Here is a 22,028-nt window from a genome sequence, read left to right as displayed (position 1 = left end):
CCCTTTACCTTTTTCACAAATCCCTCCAGCCCCCCTCCCATCTGGAAACCATTAAAGTGTTCTCTCTCATACATACATGAGTCTGTTTCTGTTCTGCTTGTTCATTTATTTTGGTTTCAATTGTTGATAGGTATGTATTTGTTGCCATTTTTTTGTTGTTTTGTTTTTTTGTTTTTTTTACAGAGACAGGGAGAGGGATAGACAGGGACAGACAGACAGGAATGGAGAGATGAGAAGCATCAATCATTAGTTTTTCATTGCGTGTTGCCACACCTTAGCTGTTCATTGATTGCTTTCTCATATGTGCCTTGACCGTGGGCCTTCAGCAGACCAAGTAACCCCTTGCTTGAGCCAGTGACCTTGATTTCAAGCCAGTGAGCCTTTCCTCCAACCAGGTGAGCCTGCACTCAAGTTGGAGACCTCGGGGTCTTGAACCTGGGTCCTCTGCATCCCAGTCTGACGCTCCATCCACTGTGCCACCGCCTGGTCAGGCTTTATTGCCATTTTATTGTTCATATCTTTTTATATTTTTTTCTTCATCTTCTTAAAGAAGAGCCATTAACATTTCATGTAACACTGTTTTGGTGGTAACGAACTCCTTTAGCTTTTTCTGGTCTGGGAAACTCTACCTGTCCTATTCTAAATGATACCTTTGCTGGGTAGAGTAGTCTTGGTTGTAGATCCTGCCTTTTCATCACTTTGAATATTCCATGCCAGCCCCTTCTAGCCTGCAAACTTTCTGTTGAGAAATCATCTGACAATCTTACAGGAGCTTCCTTGTAGGTAACTGCTTTTCTCTTGGCACTTTTAAGATTCTCTTTGTCTTTCAAATTTTGCACTTTAATAATGATGTGTCTTGGTGTGGTCCTCTTTGGGTTCCTCTTGTTTGGTATCTCTTTGCTTCTTGGACTTGTGTGTCTATTTCCTTCACCAGGTTAGGGAAGTTTTCTGTCATTTTTTCAAATAGGTTTTTAATATCTTGCCTTCTTTCTTCTTCCGGCACTCCCATGATGCAAATGTTGGTACACCTGAAGTTGTCTCAGAGGCTCCTTACACTATAGTTATATTTAAAACTTTGTCTTTTCTTTCCTGATTAGGTATTTTTTCTACTTTGTCTTCCAAGTTGCTGAGCCAAGTTATGAACCAAGGCTGGTTGCTACTAGTGCCAGGTCTGGGGCCACTTAGCAAGAGCTACAGGGCACACGAAGGCTGCTTGTCTGAGAGATTTTAGAAAAATCTGAGGCATAAACCAAGACGGGCCATTCATATGGACAAGGTTGGGTGGACCCAAAAGTTGGGTGGGGCAGAGTCTCAGGTAATCGGCAGGTTGGGGCAAACAATGATAGCCAGCTTAATGGAAACTCAGACATGGCACCTGCCCTACGGCTCTGGAGAAAGGGCACAGCAAAGGAACGGTGGCCTCTGCCAGCACTTCTGTCTAGGAGAAAGCTGCCCCCAGGTCTTGCCCTGGTGCCAGACAATCCCTGTATTTTCTTGGTGCCTTTGAAGTCACTGTCCCAGTTCTGGAGCTCAGAGACTGTGCACTGGCCCTTTAAGAGGAACTGCCTGGGACTCCACCACCCTTCTGTCTCACTCAGCCACAGTAGTCCCCATTGGGGCTTTTTGAGAGAAGGGGAGATAGTTAGGCAGACTCTCACATGTGCCCTGACTGGGATCCACCTGGCAACCCCATCTGGGGTCAATGCTCGAGTACTGAGCTATTTTTAGCACCTGAGGCTGATGCACTCCAATGGAGCTATCCTCAGCAGCCGGGGCCACGTTCAAACCAGTCGAGCCACTGGCTGAAAGAAGAGGGAAAAGGAAAGGAGGAGAAGCAGATGGTCGCTTCTCTTATGTGCCTTGACCGGGAATTGAACCCAGGATGTCCATATGCCAGACCAACACTCTATCCACTGAGCCACCAGCCAGGGGCTCCCTCTGGCTTTTCTAGCCAGAAGTTATGGGGACTTCTTTTCTTGGCATGGAACCCTGGGCTGGGAGGCCTCATGTGGGGCTAGGACCCTTCACTTTTCAGGGAGGGCCTTCACAGCCCAGATATGTTTCTCAATTTTTACCTGCCACACTTGTGTATGGGACCAGCCGATTCCCATCTCTGCTCCTCCTACCAGTCTCAATGTGCCTTTTTTTAAAATTCCCTAGTTGTAGGACTTTCATTCAGCTACATTCCAGGTGGTTCTGAGTGATGGTTGCTCTGTAGTTTAGTTGTGATATTGATGGCCCAAGGGAATCTTTTTTTAAACCTCACACGGGTTTATACATATACTCCTTCCCTTCTTTTATACATGCTGCTTCTATACAAAATTTCAGATTCTATGCATGTCATGACTAAAACAACTAAGAAAGGCTCTAGGAACTTGGAAGAAAGAACACGGGTTAGGATTGTTTAAAAAATTGTTGTGAAGGATTGAGATCTGATCCAGTTTTGAAGATAGGGCTGGACTTTCATACCTGGAGAGAGAATTCTCAGGGGGTGCTCTGGAGGGGTGGGTGACAGGGCATGAGGATATTTCACCAGGAGTACGAAGGGTCTGTGGCAAGTAAGACTGGACCAGCACACTGGGGCCCTGCCATGGGGCCTCGTGTGACAGGCTAAGGAATTCCAGTTTAATCCTATACACAGCACGTTTCATTTGGGAGTTAGAAGATTGAAGAGAGCAACAAGGTCAAATCAGATTTATAGTCTAAACTTAAAAACAACAAACAAAATATTGTTCTCAATAACAAAAACTTCTCAATAATTGTTATTTTTTTTCCTACAAAAGAAGCCAGCATATTTTCCCTATATGTATGGAAACAGGGAAGGTTTTGTACATATGTGGGGTTTGTTTTCTCCATTAGTTTTTCTGGAAAAATTTTGTTTTCCCCACATCCAGTGGCTTAAACATTCTGCTCTTCACAGATACCTCTATCAGAAGTATATCCTGCCTGAACAGGCAGTGGTGCAGAAGATAGAGTGTGGACTTGGAATACTGAGGACCTGGGTTTGAAACCCCAAGGTCACTGGCTTGAGTCCAAAGGTCGCTGGCTTGAAGCCCAAGGTTGCTGGCTTAAGCAAGGGGTCACTGGCTGAGCTGGAGCCCCCCAGTCAAGGCACATATGCAAAAGCAATCAACGTACAACTAAGGTGCAGCAATGAAGAATTGATGCATCTCATCTCTCTCCCTTCTTTCTGTCTGTCTGTCTGTCTCTCTCATGTGCACGATATAAATAAATAAATAAATAAATAAATAAATAAATAAAAAGTACATCTCAACAAACCAGGAGGATGGCCGTGGAAGAAAGCCAGGCAGGGTGGGACACTGGAATCTCACCTGAATCTGGGAGAAAAGCTAATTAACAGTTCTTTCATTTCAAAGCATCAAAAAGGCCTGGAACTCAATTCATGTTTCTGTAGCTGAAACATGATTTTTTTAAAATTTAAGATCCTATATAGTGAATTACAACAGAGGAGATGGAAGGAGAAAAAGAAATGGAACTAAATAGTTAACACTTCTATGTATTTATTATTTAGCAGAAGAAAGCAATAGTAAAGCAAACGTTTACAAAAATGTTTTGGTTTTTTTAAAATTTCTGTGCTGGAAGCATGACTAAATTTCACCAAAGTTACTCAAACTGACTAGAAGTAGAAAACGCTGCCCCTGAATGGTAACATTGACTGTCCTTCCCCTTCCTTTTCAGCCACTGCTTTGTCGTGGGCCAAGCATTCTACCTCTCATACAATTATCCCATCAGACATTAGCGTTGTTCCCAGTTCCACCTGGATCCAGAACTATGCTGCTGGCACAGCCTCCAAGCTCCAATCCAAGAGTCATTATTGCAATTCCTGTTCTTCTAGATTATTCTGTCACCTCTTCTTACTCCAGTTCTTTTGGCAGTTGCACCTGTGATTTAAGCATTTGAAGGAAAGGGGGAAAATTAATCCTGGAAATTTATGAGCTTTACAGCAAAAATGACAACATTTACATGCCTCAAAGGATGCATAATGGATTAGAAATTCTAGCCAGAGTGCCCAAATCATGATAAAACAATGACCACAGCTGCCATTCACTGGGCATTTATGATGCTGGGATCTGATGCCAGGACTTTGAGCTCATGGTGAAGCACCGAGGGCAGGTGCTGGACCCCCTGGGACTCAACTCCTTGACTAGCACTTACTCCTTGTGTGGTGTTGGGCATAAATTTTCTCAGGTATAAAATGACTATAGTATTATAGTATCTCACTCACAACACTACTTTAAGGATTAAATAATACAAGTTAGTAATTAATGTTAACACTTATTTTTTCTTTCCCTTTCTTTTTGAAATTTTTATTGCAGTTTATAGTCAATATGATTCTGCATGAGTTTCAGATGTACCGCAGAGTGGTTAGACAATCATGTACTTTACAGAGTGGTCCCCCCGATATTTCAGTACCCACCTGGTCCCATACCTAGTTGTTATGATATTATTGACTATATTCTCTCTGCTGCAGCTTACATCCTGTGACTATTCTGTAACTACCAATTTGTACTTCTTACCCCTTCACCTCTTTCACTCAGGCCCTAATCCTCCTCCCCTCTGCCAGTCGTCTGTCTGTTCTGTATCTGTGAGTCTGTTTCCATGTTATTTTTTTAATTTTGTAACACTTTCTTTAAAAATATTTTCTCATTTCCTTCTATAACAGCCTCCTTGTAAAGAGGGTACAGGCACAGACAGGGTAGTTTGCTTACGGTCACACAGCTAGGAAGTGGCAGAGTAGGATTTGAACCCAGATCAGTCTGCTTTTATTAGTCATGCCTTGACCAACAAAATTAAAAAGAAAGTATTTCCTTGCCTGACTGGTGGTGGTGCAGTGGATACAGCATCAATCAAGCCATGGCTGGATGGGAAGAGAGAGAGAGAGAGAGAGAGAGAGAAGCAAGAGGGGAGGGGTAGAGAAGCAGATGGACGCTTCTCCTGTGTGCCCTGACTGGAAATCGAACCCGGGACACCGACATACTGGGCCAATGCTCTACCACTGAGCCAACTGGCCAGGGCCCAGGGTGTTTCGATGCATGCTAAAATTGAGAATTACTCCCATAGATGTTAGAAAAGCAATATGCAGGATGCGGCAAAAGTGGGTGTATAGTTGTTTGTAAGCGAAACAGTTTATTCTTCTTTCTATTCGTTCATCATTGTATTATTTTCCATACAAACAACTATAAAACTACTTTTATCCCACCCTGTATCAAAAATTCTTTATCCCTCTAGGTGTTAGGGAAAGGTAATAAATATATGGTCTATATAATTCTTGGTGAGTATATGCTCTTTGGAGATGAGTTTGAAACATTACATTGCTTTCTCCATGGAGATTCCTTTTATAAGAAGCATAACATTTCTAAAGCAATGACCCAGTTTAGGGTTCGGGTCTTATAAATTGTCCTGATTTATTTTTTGGAGGCAAGAAAAAAGCAGGGAAAAAGGAATTAAAGACAGTCCTGGGGCTTTAGACCTGAATGTGTGAGAGAATGGAGATACCAGGGAAAATGGGAACCAGAAAGAGTGCCCAGGCCAAATAAGGAAGAGCTTGGTTTGGGGACAGACTAAATGAAGGGCCAAGAAAACCCTGAGCAATGTAAGAGGAAAGGGAGGCATGGGAAGTGTCCCCGTTTCTGTGGTAACTGGAACAAAGGGAGAAGATAGGATGGGAAAGAGGAGAACATTGGGAAGGCAAGGATCTAGAGAGCCTGGCTGGAGAGAAAACATCTGATAAATGAGACACAGAAGAAATGGCCAGGAGATGGAGGAGGAGGCTTAAGAGTCTATACTCTTAACATTTGTGTGTGTGTGTGACAGAGACAGAGAGAGGGACAGATAGAGACAGACAGACAGGAAGGGAGAGAGATGAGAAACATCAATTCTTTGTTGCGGCACCTTAGTTGTTCATTAATTGCTTTCTCATGTGTGCCTTGACCAGGGGGCTGGAGCAGAGCGAGTGACCCCTTGCTCGAGCCAGTGACCTTGAGGTCATGTCTATGATCCCACGCTCAAGCCAGCAACCCCGAGCTCAAGCTGGATGAGCCCATGCTTAAGCCGGCGACCTCAGGGTTTCAAACCTGAGTCCTCTGCTTCCCAATCAGACGCTCTATCCACTGCGCCACCACTTGGTCAGGCTCTACTCTTTCATTTTGTAATTATAACAACTGTTTCCATGCTATGTCTTCTTTTGTCTAAGGAAAGCTGTTCATGCTGTTATTACACTGAAGTCTTTCTGTAGGAGAAATTTAGCAGTGTCTTTAGGCATATAGGGGAAGCAGTACACATAGGTGAGCCAAAGTGAAAGGGAGCAAATATTAGTTACCTTGTTGAGCACAGAAGCTTGTGTATAACATACATGCATTTAGCCTCAGTGAAAGGTGTAAATATTCCTCTGAGATAATGAGCAGTGAATGGACCACAGAATCTTCAAATGGAAGGAAATCATACATTCACCTTGAGTGATAAGCCCATACAAGCCTAATGTCTTTCTTTTGGGTTATTATCATGTTGATTCAAACTCATAGCCATTATCTAATAAATTCAGTTTGTGTTGGATAAAACAAAGACTTTTAAAACATAGCTAGAAACTGCAAAAGCAACAAACACTAAACAATTCCACAAGATCCAAATAAGCAATGGGAACAAGTGAAGCAGGCCAGGTGTCAGGTGTCGGGCTATAGGGCATGGTAGGGACTGGGGAAAACTGGAGAAGCCAATGAACAGATCCTGCTGATTGTGCCATGCAAATGCAAGCCCAACAGGACCAGAGCCAATATTTCAAGTGGTGTCAGATATCTGGATCTTTTTAATGTGGTATTTTTTATTTCATATTATAATATAAGCTAAATAAAATAGGCTTTCAGATCTGGCCTGTAGTCCACCAGTTTTTAATACCTGGCCTACAAAAAACATCTCTTTTAAACTGAATTAAATGGGCAGCTTTCTGGAGGAGGTAACATTTGAGCCAAGAAAGCACACAGATTTTTTTTTTTTTTTTGCTATCAACTTCATTTTGGGGATCTTGGGCCAGAAGCACATGGTAGAGAAAGAACAAACATTAAAGGGAAAAAATACAATCTTAAAATATAAATGAACCACTTAATGAGATAAACTCTAGAAAATTCAAAAATAATATTTTTAAGTCCATGAAAGGAAAAGTCTTTTTTTTTTTAAGTTTTCTAGAAATAAATAATTACTAAGTGCATTTTTGGCATTCAATAGTCTAGTTAGGAACATCAGTAAAAAAAATATTATAAGATTTCAAAATTATTTTAATTTTAACCTCATTCTTGAAAGTCCAGGGGTTTGGAGGGCATTTCTATCCTCCAATGCAAGAGAGGAAAAAACCCAAAAACCTTTCGTTTCACCCCTCCAAATGAGCATAGCTGTGTCTCATTTGATTGGCCAAAAAATATTCCTTTTTTCTGGGATTCTGTGATATCATCTCTGATGGTATTTACATTATTTCATTGAGTCTAAGATGCATACCACCACCCTGAATATAGTCAGTGGTGTTTACAACAGCCCGCTGCATGTGCAAACACAGACACATCTTAGCCTTTCCTACTGTTTGCGCCTCCATTGAGCATAGGTGTATTGCCATTTAAAATACTTTTAAAAGAATGATAAAGCTAATGTGGCAAAATGTGATGGGGATGTAAGAATTCTTTGTACTATTTTTGAATTTCTCTAAGTCTAAAGTGATTTCAAAATAAAAAGATTTAAAAAGTCTTCTGGCCCAGGCTGGTTGGCTCAGTGGTAGAACATCAGCCTGGAGTATGGATGTCCCATCCCATGTTTGATTCCCAGTCAGGGCACACAGGAGAAGTGCCCATCTATTTCTCCACCCCTCCTAGTCTCGCTTCTCTCTCTCTCTTCCCCTCCTGAAGCCATGGTTGTTTGAAGAGAGTTGGCCCAGGGCACTGAGTATGCCTTCATGGCCTCCACTTCAGGCACTAAGAAGAGCTTGGTTGCTGAACAATGGAGCAACGCCCCAGACAGGCAAAGCATTGCCCTCTAATGGGCTTACTAGGTGGATTCTGGTTAAGGTGCATGCGGGAGTCCATCTCTCTACTCCTCTCACTGAATAAAAAAAAAAAGTTTCCTAGTTTCCACTATGATTCAGTGTAAAAGCAGAAATTTATTGTGTATGTAGCAAGGCACAACATCAGAGCAGTGGGGAGCAAATAGACCTTAGTGAAATGAATTCTCATCAATGAAACAGTGCATTTTTGTTTTCCTCACGGAGCATTTTACAGGACCACGCTGATGAAGTTGTAGGGTACCCTGTTTCTGAGATACAGGCAGAGAGCCTCCTGCAGGCCAAGCCATGCACTGAAAGCAATGGAAACTGCTAATCCCTTGGAACACACAAAAGCCATTTCAAAGCAAAAGCCGATATGTAAGACCATCATTCAAAAAACGAGTTCAGAGTAGTGTAATTGTTATTCTTTCTCAGTAGACATTAACAAACACTATTTTAAATTGATAACATGCTAGAATTGGTTGAAAATGTAAAATGTAGCACTAGGTAGGGCAGTGCATTTTGCAATTGGCAGCATGAATTTATTTCAGTGTCTTTTGCTTTAAAATCTGGACTCAAAACAAGTGTTCTCAGTTGAGTAAAATGCAGTGTTTTGACTATGATGATTATAAAACCTACATTGTAGCTCCATGATGTTGAAACTGTTCCTGTCTTATTTACTGCTGTGTCTCTGAGCCTCCGAGGGTGCCTGACACTAGAAGCACCATGTAAATGTTTGTTGCATTAATGAGTAAAGGAGCAGTTGGGGCAGAACAGACTCCAGGGAGGCAGATTTAAATGCTCAGTAGAACATTCTGCAGAGGCAGGGAGTTGGGTCAAAGGATCATTTGAACTTCATTCTCTCTTCTACTCTGAATCCACATGCCACTTTAATACAGATATTAAAAAGAGTTCTCTTCATACTTTTGAGGTTAATGTTTTCAGGCTGTGCAGCCACCAAGGCAGCTTGGGTACGTTTTACTGATGACTGGCTACAGAAATAATAATTTCTCTCAAAACAACCTCTTTGGCCGCCCCCTACTGCTGAGGTCTGGATGCCAGGAGAAGAGCAGGTGCAGAGAGTTTTGATTTTGTGCCTAAGGGCAGGCAAAGAACCCTCACCTGACCTCATGTGACCTCAATATTCTCATCCTGGCTCCTGCCCCAGCAACAGTCAGAGTCCCTCTAAGTGAAAATCATTTTTGATTAGAAGAGTGGAATGAGGCTGCCCTGTGGTGGTGCAGCAGACAAAGCATTGGTCGGAACTCTGAGGCCGCTGGTGTGAAACCCTGGGCTTGCCAGGTCAGGCACACACAAGAAACAACAACGAGTGGGCTTCTCATCCCCTCCCACTTTCTCTCTCTCTCCTCCCTCTGAAATCAATAAATAACATCTTAAAAAGAATAGAATGTTGTCAATTCTGCACTACTAAGAAGTGAGAATAAGGGGCCTGTGTGTGGAAAGGAACAGCTGTCTTATTTTACAATGTACAGCTCTTTGAAGCAGAAAAAGAACAAGCTTACATGGAAACTTGTTTAAAATATTTTGAAAAAAATTGTGACTCTATGATGAAACAATATATTAACTATTTTGTCAGTGTCGTCTCTTGGCTAAAATACACACTAGATTTAAAAATAATAGTTCATTATCAACCACCTATGGCCCTTGGTCACACACCTCTCAGCTTCCATAAATACTTAGTAATGACAAAAGAAATTTATTCCTGTAACTTAACCTGCAAGAATTAGAACACTTTCATGTATCAGCAGCAGTAATAGTGAATCATAGTAAATATTAAAACTGAAATAATAGTAAAATATTTAAAACTCCATTAATCTGTAGCAACACTAACCTGAAGTTTACCATTTGTTTGCCTGCTTAAGCAGTGCAGGGTATAAATGCAACTACCAGGTGTTCCTCATGTGCTAAAAATAAACCAACTATTTTTAAGCAGTTTGGAAACACTCAGGTGTTACAAATGGCTGCACTTGTTAGGTATTATTATTATTATTATTATTATTATTATTATTATTTTAGGTGAAAGAAGGGGATATAGTGAGGTAGACAGACTACTGCATGTTCCCCAGCCAAGATCCATCAGGCAATCCCGCTTGGAGCTGATGCTCCTTGGAGCTGTTTCTTGCGCCTGAGGCTGATGTGCTCCAAGGGAGCTATCCTCAGTGCCTGGGGCCATGCTCAAACCATTTGTGCCACTGACTGCAGGAGGGGGAGAGGGAGATGAGAAGGGGGAGAGAAATGGGGAGAGGGAAGGGGGGAGAAGCAGGTGGTCACTGTTCCTGTGTGCCCTGACCAGGAATTGAACCCTATACATCTGGATGCTGTCAGACTCTGTTCACTGAGCCACTGTCAGGCCCAGGCTTCATTCTTATTCCGACAGCAGGTTTCTCAAGACCTCTAATTGTCAGCCCTGTCCTGCTGGCATGAATATAAGCTTGACCCTGGACTCAGAACTGAATTTCAATATCAAACTCTAGTGCTTCCTACCTGTACCTCTTAAGTGACTTCACTTCTCTAAACCTCAGTCTCCTTAAAATGAAATTGGGAGAACGCTAATATCTACCTTATGGAGTTGTTAAGGTTATCATTTAAGTTGATTCATACAATGAATCTGGCCTACAGTAAACACTTAGTAACTGTTATGTTAGTATTATTGTTACATAAGTTACACAGGTGTCTGTCCTTGGGGATAACCAGCCATTTAGATCTCCAGTTATTCACAATTAGTGAGATTGTCTGGTGTTAAAATGAACAGGAATAGAATTGAGACACATTCATTGTTCACCATTTCTCCCTCCTCCTACTCACAGGTTTAAGATAGGCGACGTTGCTGTGACGGATGTCGTTCAAGAGCTGATCTCTGGGAGTGATTTCCACCAGCGGAGGCGGTCTATTTCTGGGCACTGGTTTCAATGTTTTGATCACATCTTTGAGGTTGGTTTTCTCAGGTGCTTCTCTGGCATCCGGCATCCGAGATCTGCGTTGGGCCCTCTTCAGCTTCAACCCCCGGAAGGAGTCAGTGTCCATCCTATACTGAGGGGGCTGAGATGGCTTTTTCGTCACTTCATTTTGTCGACCGAAGAGGACGGCTGGGGGGTTGGGAGGGTGAAGAGGAGGTTGGAGGAACTCCTGCATCCTGGAATTTGGCATTGGGCCTCCCAGCATCTCCCACATCCCAGGTGGCAGCCCCAACCCATTCTCCAACATGGCTATTAACTGTCTCTGCTCTTTGAGTTGCTGCTGCTTTTGTTCTTCTTGTCTCTTCTGCCTTTGTTTATCCTGATTTCTGGTGAGCAGATTGGTCACCACCATTCTGGGACCAGGGAGCTCAAAATGGTAGCCCATTTTCAGGAGGGTGCTGTTGGCCTTCAGCAGCCTCGCTATTTCCATCTCAGCTTGGTGGCCCAGCATATGTCTTTGGTTGTGAAACCGCAGTTCTGTCAGTGTCTCGTTAAACTGGAGGCACCGCATGATGGCCACAATTCCTTTGCCCGTGATGAAATTGGACTCGATATTGAGTGTGGTGATGCTCCTGTTTTCCCGCAACATGTTAGCCAAGGTGAAAGCCACATTCTCATCTGCACCCACGTTCGCTAAACTGAAGGTCTTGATGTGTTTGTTTTTCTTCATGGCGTTGACAAAGTCCAGTAACATTTCTTTGGGGATGTTTTCAATGTTGTTCAGGTTGAGTTCCTTCATTTCCGGATCATTTTGTCTAACTCGCCTCAAGCTGCCATCTAGGTCAGTCTGGTTTCCTGAAGGCCTTGTGCTGACCTTCAGAAAACTCGTATCTAGAGCTAACATTTTAGGGTCTAATTTTGAGATTTTTTTCTCACTTTTTTCTTGGGCCTCTGGTCTGTCTTTCCGCCCTTCAGATGCTTCGCTCATTCGCAGCTGGCAGCTGTTCTCGCTGTTTCTGATGGTGCCCTTTACCTTGCCTTCCTCTTCTCTCTTTGTTTTCTCATCACTCCCTTCTCTCTCACTTTCCCCTTCATCTTCTTCATCTTTGTCTTCTTCACCTTCGTTTTCCTCCTCCTCATCTTCATCATCCTCACCATCCTCATCTTCGTCCTCATTACTTTCATCGTCTGTTTCTTGGACATCATTGCTCTCCTTTGATTCCCTTTTATTTGCAGCGATTTCATTATTGAGCTTTTCTTTTAAATAATGGGACACCATTTTATTACCTTTGTACATTTCTTCATGCTGCTCTTGTGTGTTTTCCTGAAAAGGAGGTGTATGAGGGTTAGAATACACAGCAGCGAAGAAATATGTAGAGCAATATCTACTGGAGATAACAAAAAGACATTACTGAGAAAAAATAAGCAAGCAAATACACTGCAGGTATCGTATTCCGTTTGTGTGTGTGTGTGCGTATACCTATAAGCACACACACACAAACATTTATCAATGAATAGGAAAAAATTTGCTATATTATTTACCACATTAGTAGTTAGCTCTTAGAAAGGGAGGTAAACATTAAGGTAACTGAGGAGGGGAAGCATTTGGGGGATATTTACTTGTTAGTAAATAGTTTTAGAGTGTTTGAGTTTTTTATTTTTAAGTTTAAAACATATAGTAGTTCTGTAAGCAAATACAACCAAAATAAAGATAAATTTTTATAAACATACATTTTGAAATTGTTTTACCTTATCCCATATATTAAAATGAAACCTAGTAGATTTTGTTTTCAGACACTGTATTGTTTCTTAAATGCTGTACAATTCCATTGTACAGCATGGAGTTATCTACCAATATACTGAAGTCTTTATTTTGTGTATTGCTGAATAGACAGCTTTGTATTCCATAGCTCTGAGTTACACAATAATTTCCTTATTGCCATCACCAACATTTACATTTCTTGTATGCTTGCTAATGTAGTAACTGTGTGCATCAAGTTTCCCTAAAAACATACATTGTGGGGGAATGGGAGCAATTTGGTATTTTGCAATATATCAAAACCCTTGACTTTGTTTCCTCAGCTCTGTGAAGACTGCCCTGGCTATGCCAAGGACATGTTCACCTGTCCAGTTCCTTTAGAGGAAGGTGTCTAGGAGGCATGCCAGCTACAGAGTGGAGCAGGATTATGCAGATATTCAGAAATAATTACTCAGTCTGGGAAGGAAAGTGACCGTTTTTATCAATAGTGTTTATTAGATTGTTGCCCATCAGTTTGTACAGTTTTATATACAATGTGTATACCTCAGAGCTGTCATTTTGAAAGCTGGTGTAGCATTTTGAGTCACAGGTTCGTTCATCTGAACAAGAACTTGATCTTGTTGCACATAAATTGTAGGTTGGGATTGACAGTTAACAACACCTTAACATTTGTAATCTTCCCCAGTAGGGGGAGTCAGCCATCAAACTCTTTAAATTATATGAAAACAAATATGTGAAAAGGACCCAATCACTTTTCTTTTTCTGAAATTGTTCATATAGAATTGGCTTTGATTCCAACTGTAAAATAACTGAAAATTGTACCTTAGACTATAACCTTATCAAACCAGCAATTTATTTTCTTGAGTTCAGCACATGTTTAAACTCTCCTGACCAGTTTATAACTTTTCTAATTGCAGCTAGAGTGATAGTAATGTAACAAGATCTATCTATATCAGCAAGCATAACTGTAAAAGACATTACCTGAGGAATTTCTGCTTTGCTTCTAATATTACTATGTTAGAAAAAAATATGCTAATCTACAATAAGTTCATAGATTTAACCCTTTGAGTAGTGAGTTCTTTTCATGCTCACTGACCCCCAGGAGTGAGTTTTATTTTTCAAAAAATGAAATTAGTTCTAGTTACAGTTTTATTAATTTAAAATCATGTTTGTTTGATAACCAATTTATGGAAACAAGAAGAACATACATTTTTTGCCTTTTTTAAATCTTGCCTTACACATTTTTAAAATAAAAATTTTTGTTACGATTATACTCTGGATGGTCAGGAGGCACAAGGACATACATGAATGTTCATGCTACTCAAAGGGTTAACCACAATTCTTCTTTCTGTATTAAAAACATTTAAGAAAGAATTATCATTAAAACAGCTTATAGCTATTAATCTCTAAATTAATCACTGAATCCAATGCACTGTGGAAATGTTGGGCATTTTCAGTTACTTGACTTGGTTTAATTGTAGGGTATGTGGGTAAACTTCAGAAGGACTGCAACACCTTATAATTATCTGTGAAATATTGCATATGTATATATTTGCCAGAAGCAAAGGGTACAAAACTTTTATCAGCTTCTTAAAGGGGTCTGTGAGCCAAGAAAAGGTTAAGGACAACTGTTTTTGGGTTATGAGTTAATTCATTAAATATTATGTCTATACAAGCTTTCCTATACAGCAAAGTCGATAGCAATTTTTTAAAAAGAGGCATTTATAAGAAATTACCAACTTTTTTCTCACAGCTATATTGTATAAGTATTTCAGAAAGTTTCAATATTAAATAATTATGATTTAATCTTTAAGTGGCCACAAAACAACTCAAACATGAAATCTTGAGAAGTGAGTTACCACATGGACACCTGGCAGCCCAGGAGCCACTTCTCTGTTGTACACAAATCCCTGGTTACCTGGGATGGCACAAAGGTGACAGGAATGCGTTCGTCTTCCAGCATGCGTCTGGATGCCTTTTGCCAATACATATAATCAACAAGAGACTTATGGTCGAAGGTTCCCGTTGGTGGCTTGTCGGTTTGATCTTTCTGAATCATTCCCACGGGAAGCCTGGGGTCAGGGGCCATGACTTCCATTTCTGACTGCAGTTCTAACAGCTCTTCAGGGGACAAGTTAGCCAAGATTTTATCCTCATCAATCTCTTCGTCAAAGAGTTCTTCATCTGAATTCCTGCTTTGCTCAGACATGACTTTTTTCCTGTATGTTTCTCTATTTTACTAGAAAAGGAGAAATAATCAAAGATGATTTTAAAAACCTCTCAAGAAGTATCCCCAGTTACCAAGCGTCCAAGGTCAACAGCCCTTTGAGAGATTGCCCCACAAGGACCCCAGTGCTGCTTGCTGAGCTCACCCAGTGTCTATATTAAGCAGGGCCTGGCCGGGTACGGCCAGTTTATGGAGCTACAATGCTCCTCTCTTTTTGGCAACGTGAGTCAGCTGTGCAAATCCATCTGACATTTCAGTGCAGCTGCTGACGTTCACCAGTGAATAACAGGTCTACAGAGCTACTACAGGAATGAGTTCTTTTCCCATGTACTCTCACAATATCATGCACAAGTTCATGCGCCCATACACACACCCACTTCACATGAAGACCACTTCTTTTTACTTACATGCTTAAAGCAACTTACAAAATTTTGGAAAGAGAATTCCTCTACTGAAGTGAAAAATTCATGTGAAGGAACTTGCCTCTTCACTACAATGTGACTCTAGAAGCAAATAATCTGCAACCAGGGAGCAGAGGTTGGTTGTTACTCACCTGCTGTGTAAACTGAAACTTTGCAAGACTTCCTTATTTGCATCTAGATCCTGTGATCTAACAGATGGGATCTAGCTGACACTTGAATTTCCACTAGGAGTGGGGAGTTTAATATTTTAAATAATTTGTTTTTCTTAAGTATCCATTAAGCCAATATAAATGTAAATAGATCTAAACTGAAGTATTAAAGAAAACAAAACACCATTAAAGTACCAGAAGAGAACATGAGAAGATCTTTTCATAACTTCAGAGTATGGCAATATTTTCTAAATGACAATGTTTATCCAAATGACAAATGTACATTTCCTTTGAACTAGCTATTCTATTTGAAGAATATTTTTATCCTACTCTTTTTAGGATTAAAATAAATTAGAATATTTTTATCCACGTTTTCATCCTACAGATATTTCCTCACATGGGTGAAATGACAGGTGTATAAGATTATTTATCAGAGCAAAGTGAAAACCTGTGTATATTTTATGCTATTATTTCACTGATAAAAGGTAAAAAGAATATATGTATATGAGCAAACTTTATCAACATAATGCATCCTTGTAAAGATAAACAAGAAACCAATAACCTTGGATAATTTTGAAGGAATGGCTTATCTGAAAAGGCTGGGGAAAAAAACTTTGTAATTGTTGTTTAAATTTTTATAGACAGAGACAAGAAGGGGGATCAGAGATGAGAAGCATCAATTTGTAATTGTTTCACTTTGGTTGTTTACTGATTGCTTCTCATTGTGTATCCCTTTATAATGCCAACATTTGAACTTTGTAAATATAATATTTATTAAAAATATGTACTTACTTTAGAAAAATTAGCACAACAGGGGGAAGCACAAAGAAAACTTCCCCTTGTCCCGCCACTAAGGACTGTCACTATTAACATTTTGGCTTGTCATTGCAGTCCTTTCTGCTAGGCATATGAACTCAATGTTTTTTGTATCTTTTATTTATTTATTTTTACTTACAAATCAGGGTTCTTTCTAGGCTGTTGTATATTCTACTACTACAATATTATTGCAACCTATCACATATACATATATCTATTCATATATAAAATTATTTACAAAGTATATACATTTTACTATTCCAGTATCATACATAATTTATAAAGTATATATTCTTAAATATTATACTTATAATAGTAATAAATATTTATAATAAAATTTATAATTTTGGCATATGTCTTATACACACACATATACTGTATAATAAAACATATGTGAAAAAAGTCAAGTGTGAGAAGTTTTAAATTGTTGTTCTAATATTTTCTTCCTACCCCAGTGGTTTATCTTGAATTCTCCAAGATTGAGAAGCTTTTAATTTATATAGATAAATGATTCTCCAGACAAGTATCACCAATTTACCTGAATAATTATTTTTAAAGTAAAGAGCACAGGTATATAGTGGCTTTGCGGTGTAACACCTGTCAGGTCTTCCTTACGTCCCTGTGAAAGGGTAATGAAGCTTGGACTCAGTGGGCAGGGGTGTTGCTTACCACTTTGACGACCACGGATCTGCAGGGGATTATTTTATAGACTTAACTTGCGGGCCAGTGGTCTAAAAAGACTCAACTGAAGTTTTGTGTTCAAGGATGACTGGAAAATGTTATATTCTGCATTTGTTGTTTAGAGATTTGTACAGTTTTTGACCTTTTAGATACTCTGAGCAATAATACAGGAAACAAATCCATTTGTTTTGCCTACTATACCCCAATTTTATACAGTTAATTCACACCTTTTTTCTTTAAAAAATCCAGCAATGTAATACTGGGCACTTAGCTTTCCCAAATTCATACTTTGGTAAATACTGATCTGAATATGAAAGAAGAAGATCTAGAATCAGTCTGCGAGATTCAAGTCTCACCTCCAACCCTGAGTGATACAGGATGACTTATCCCCGTTTCCTCATCACATAAAAGGGATCTGAGAATTAGATTTACCATGTACAACCACTGAGAGAACTAAATGAGGTCATAAGAGACCATATCTAAATTAAGTAGGATGGTGCATGACAGAGTAAGCCCTCAATAAATGTTAAATATTACTGTTCTTGTACTTCATAGATAACCACAGAAACATCTAAAGAAAAACAAAGGCAACCATTGCCACAATAGAAACCAAACCATTGCCTGACCAGGCAGTGGCGCAGTGGATAGAGCATCAGTCTGTGATGCGGAGAACCCAGGTTTGAGACCCCGAGGTCGCCAGCTTGAGCTAGGGCTCATCTGGTTTGAGCAAAAGCTCACCAGCTTGGACCCAAGGTCGCTGGCTCGAGCAAGGGGTCACTCACTCTGCTGACAGCCCAAGGTCAAGGCACATATGAGAAAGCAATCAAAGAACAACTAAGGAGCCGCAACAAAAAACTGATGATTGATGCTTCTCATCTTTCTCCGTTCCTGTCTGACCCTATCTATCCCTCTCTTTGACTCTCTGTCTCTATTAAAAAAAAAAAGAAAAGAAACCAAACCATTATATATATATATATATATATATATATATATATATATATATTCTCCCCCCCTCCCCCAGGGACAGAGAGAGGGAAGGATAGGAACAGACAGACAAGAAGGGAGATGAGAAGCATCAATTCTTTGTTGCAGCACCTTAGTTGTTCATTGATTGCTTTCTCATATGTGCCTTGACTGGGTGCCTCCAGCAGAGCCAGTGACCCCTTGCTCAAGCCAGTGACCTTGGGCTCAAGCCAGCGACCTTGGGCTCAAGCCAGTGACCATGGGGTCATGTTTATGATACCACGCTCAAGCCAGCAACCTCGTGCTCAAGCTGGTGAGCCCATGCTCAAGTCGGTGACCTAGAGGTTTCGAACCTGGGTCCTCTATGTCCTAGTGTGACACTCTATCCACTGCACCACCACTTGGTCAGGCAGAAACCTGACCATAATATTAATGATAAACAAAAAGTCTTTAAAAAGAATCTTACTGATTTTACAGAAAGCAACTCTTGAGACTTTCAGATAGAATTGTTTATAAAGAAAATAGAAAACCAGTATTTACATGTAAATATGAAGCTCTCCAGAGAAAATGTTCTAAATTGTTGCTAGTGAGCTTTCAGATTCAAATTTTATTCCGAGGAATTCCACTTGTTTTAATGCGACCAGATGTTTTGGTTGATCAAGCAGATTTCGGAATCTCTGTAAGTGGCACTCCGTCCCTGAATGCTCATCTCCTGAATCTGCGGAGCGGGCAACTTTCTTGCAGATGCTTCCACTGTGCATTTTGGCCAGATGCTGACATGAAGGGTTTTGTGGTGTCATTAGCCTCATTTGACACACAGATGGATTATTTAGTTGAGCTTTCTCTCAGTGATTTTCTATGGCTGCCACCCCAGCAGCTGCTCACATCAGAAGGCTGCCATGAGACCACAGGAAAGTAGGTAGCTTAAGAAAATTGATTACATTTTCTAGCCAGATGGGGCATCACAGCTCAGAATCCTCGTTGAAACCTATGAAACATGTGAACACCCTGAGCCCCACCCAGAAGCTATGAATCAGGATTATCAGGTTTGGGTATAGGAATCTGTATTTTTTTTTTCTTTTCTTTTTTCTTCTGAAGCTGGAAACGGGGAGAGACAGACAGACTCCTGCATGCCCACCAGGGGGCGATGTTCTGCCCCTCCGGGGCATCGCTCTGCCGCGACCAGAGCCACTCTAGCGCCTGGGGCAGAGGCCAAGGAGCCATCCCCAGCGCCTGGGCCATCCCTGCTCCAATGGAGCCTTGGCTGCGGGAGGGGAAGAGAGAGACAGAGAGGAAGGAGAGGGGGAGGGGTGGAGAAGCAAATGGGCGCCTCTCCTATGTGCCCTGGCCGGGAATCGAACCCGGGTCCCCCGCACGCCAGGCCGACGCTCTACCACTGAGCCAACCGGCCAGGGTCGGAATCTGTATTTTTTGAAAGCTGTCCAGGTGATTCTGATGTGTAAATAAGTGTGAAAATCACAGAACTATTGCAAGTCATTTATTTTACGAACCAGGCTTAGAGAGTGTAAGAAGAAACTTTGCATTTGACAGGTTCAGAACACTGCCCTTTTAAAACATGGCACTTTAGCATACTAAATATTTTAAGCTGAAGGAATTTGAGAAACAGCAGGTGCAAGAAGAACCCTCTGACCTCCCACTTGTCCCTGGAAGCAGGTCATAAGACCTTCAGCTGAGAGGTGCCCTCCTATATAGGAGGGAAGGAATATCCTTATCACTGAAGATAAGGGATTCTCAGAGGAACTCAAGAGGAATCCAGCCAAACAGGCCTTCCCACTTTATTAGCTCTTATCCGTCTGTCCTGTACCATTTTCCCATGACTTTGCTCTTCATGAAATGTAGTATAAAACACTCAAGTTTAATGTTTCTTGAGAGTCTTCATTTCCTTAAGAAGGTTCCCATGTCATGTAAAATTTATAGGAAGTAAATTTGCATGCTTTTTTCATGTTAATCTGTCTTTAGTCCCAGTAACAGGGCCTAGCTGGAGAAACTAGGAGGGTTGTGGGAGAAGGATTTCTTCCTCCCTACATCTAGCAAGTCCATGCCTGTGCATCATTACTTCATATGTAAAAGTGGGATAACAATGTACTGACTTTACAGGATTTTTGAAAAATCCAAACAGCTTTATCCATGGTAAACACTTATTAAAGCATTAGTTATTATTATACCTTCACAGATAAATTGTGTGACTCTTCTGCCTAGATAGTGCCTGATACCAACAAATACTGTTCAAGCCTGAAAAAGTAAGTGGCTTTTTAGTCTTTCCAAAACAGCATGTAGAAGACGTGAAAGAAATGTGTGCAGTTTGGATACATTCATGAGAAGTGCTGCTGGTCAGAGGACTGCTTCCTCTGGGTCTGGCTGTTTCCACCCACAGTCAATGGGGATGGGCACGACTGGCTATGCGATCTCTTTCTCCAGCCCCAAGCGCTTGCTATACTTGGACATGATTTCTATAAATGCTTCCCAATGTTACTAAATAAATCAGTTCTGTCCTGTGACATGCTACTCACTTACACAATTCCATTTGGATCACCAAGACTCTGCTCACTGGATCCAAATTGCCTGAAGATTCTGTGAGTGTGAAACAAATGCCTGGCTCTTATGTTTTTCTGACCCACGATTGCATTGCCTCAGAATGGGCTCTTAAATTGATGAAGTAAGGGCTTCCTTGGAGCCAAAATATCTAGCCTGTCTGGCTTTTACCAGACCCCAAAGCATTTTGAATTATAATAGAATATTTACTATTTTGTCTCAGTTGTTTTATAAGCCATCTTAAAATTCTTAAGTTGTTTTGATTTTGAATTCATTTCAAAGGTAAATTAATTGCATGACTTCTAAAGGGTGGGAGGATGTTATTATACTACTACTGATACTGTTACTAACTTAGTATTATTCATGTTACCACAATTACATGGGCTGCTGCTACTATTGTTGCTACAGCTACTATTTCAGTGGTTGCTCTTACCACAGTAACCATAACAGTCAGCTGCTACAACATTGCCATCAATTTTACAGCCACAAGCTAACATTTTTGAGTACTTAATATCACTAAACTAAGCCTGTGATAAGTGTTTTATATACTATATGTCAATTTCTTCACACAACAATTTCTAAATGTTTTATTACTTTTATTGACCTCATTTTCTAGATATTAAAATTGAGGCATAAGCATTTAAGCTAAAGACTGATGGCCTCTGAACTTGGGACTCTTAATCAGCGTCCTCAAATCCTTCCCACCAGGCCAGCGGAAACCGCAGCTCACATACCTGAAAGGGGGAACAACGCCAAACAAACCCGACTGCCCTGCTTGTTAGTGCAAATAAAAAATAGTGAAAAAATTAGCAAAGTGCAAATAGTGTAATCATCAACAGCAGTGCTGTTATCTTCAAACACCTACTGAGAATGTTAAAACATTTAAAGAAAATTTCCTGAATCAAAGTTCATCTGTAGAATGCTGGGTTGAAGTCAGAGATATTTCTTAACCCCAAAGCTTTGAACATGCCAATGAGAATTGTGAATTTCTAAAAAAGAAAATAGTTTGTTTTGAACCGATAAGCACAATAAGTTTTTGTATTAGGACATATTATATGACTAACATTCCTCAGAACACAATTTGTGAAATGATTAAGCAGTCAAAGAAAACAACAATATATATTATGTGTTAGCATAGAAAAAAATGAAGGAAATACTCTAAAATATTACAACTCCAAGTGGAAGGGTTACCAATGATTTTTATTTTATTTTGCTTTATTTTATTATGATCCAGGCTTTCTTTCTCTATTTCAAGAAAAACAAATAAATGCTATTTACTTTTCATTTTCTTAAATTTATCTTTGAGAGAGGGAGAGAGACAGGGAGAAAGAGAGGAAGGTAGAGATGAAGAAGAGAATGAGAGAGAGAGAAGCATCAACCCGCTACTCTACTTAGTTGTTCACTGATTGCTTCTTATGTGTACCTTGACTGGGGATTGAACCGGCAACCTTCACCTCAAGCCAGTGACCTCAGGGTTGAGCCAGTGACCCTGGGTTCAA

At 40.5% G+C, this 22,028-nt stretch overlaps 1 protein-coding gene across 3 annotated transcripts; it reads right to left on the bottom strand.

Moving 5' to 3' along the window:
- Positions 1 to 3,504: 3,504 nt before the first annotated feature.
- On the bottom strand, positions 3,505 to 16,521 carry LMOD3 (leiomodin 3). Of its 3 annotated transcripts, none has more exons than XM_066245705.1 (4): positions 15,353 to 16,521; positions 14,637 to 14,957; positions 10,868 to 12,283; positions 3,505 to 3,902 (listed from the first exon to the last, which is right to left on the bottom strand). In XM_066245705.1, exons 2-4 carry the CDS (start codon positions 14,925 to 14,927, stop codon positions 3,876 to 3,878), a joined length of 1,734 nt encoding a protein of 577 aa, XP_066101802.1. In that variant the 5' UTR covers positions 14,928 to 14,957; positions 15,353 to 16,521; the 3' UTR covers positions 3,505 to 3,875. The 3 variants fall into 3 exon arrangements, with proteins under 3 accessions (XP_066101802.1, XP_066101801.1, XP_066101800.1); XM_066245704.1 differs by having other exon boundaries at positions 15,371 to 16,521; XM_066245703.1 differs by lacking the exon at positions 15,353 to 16,521 and having other exon boundaries at positions 14,637 to 15,338.
- Between the last annotated feature and the right edge of the window lie 5,507 nt (positions 16,522 to 22,028).

The sequence above is a fragment of the Saccopteryx bilineata genome, chromosome 10, assembly GCF_036850765.1.
Source record: "Saccopteryx bilineata isolate mSacBil1 chromosome 10, mSacBil1_pri_phased_curated, whole genome shotgun sequence".
Classification (NCBI taxonomy): Eukaryota; Metazoa; Chordata; class Mammalia; order Chiroptera; family Emballonuridae; genus Saccopteryx; species Saccopteryx bilineata.
Note: the sequence above shows the minus strand (reverse complement) of the source record. Positions and strands in the feature narration are given on the sequence as shown.

Coding starts and splice junctions, on each gene's coding strand:
- LMOD3 (XM_066245705.1), bottom strand. CDS start 14,927: ATGTCTGAGCAAAGCAGGAATTCAGATGAAGAACTCTTTGACGAAGAG. Junction 12,284..14,636: donor TCACCTTTGTGCCATCCCAG/GTAACCAGGGAT, acceptor CCTCCTTTTCAG/GAAAACACACAAGAGCAGCA. Junction 3,903..10,867: donor ACGTCGCCTATCTTAAACCT/GTGAGTAGGAGG, acceptor CTTAAATCACAG/GTGCAACTGCCAAAAGAACT.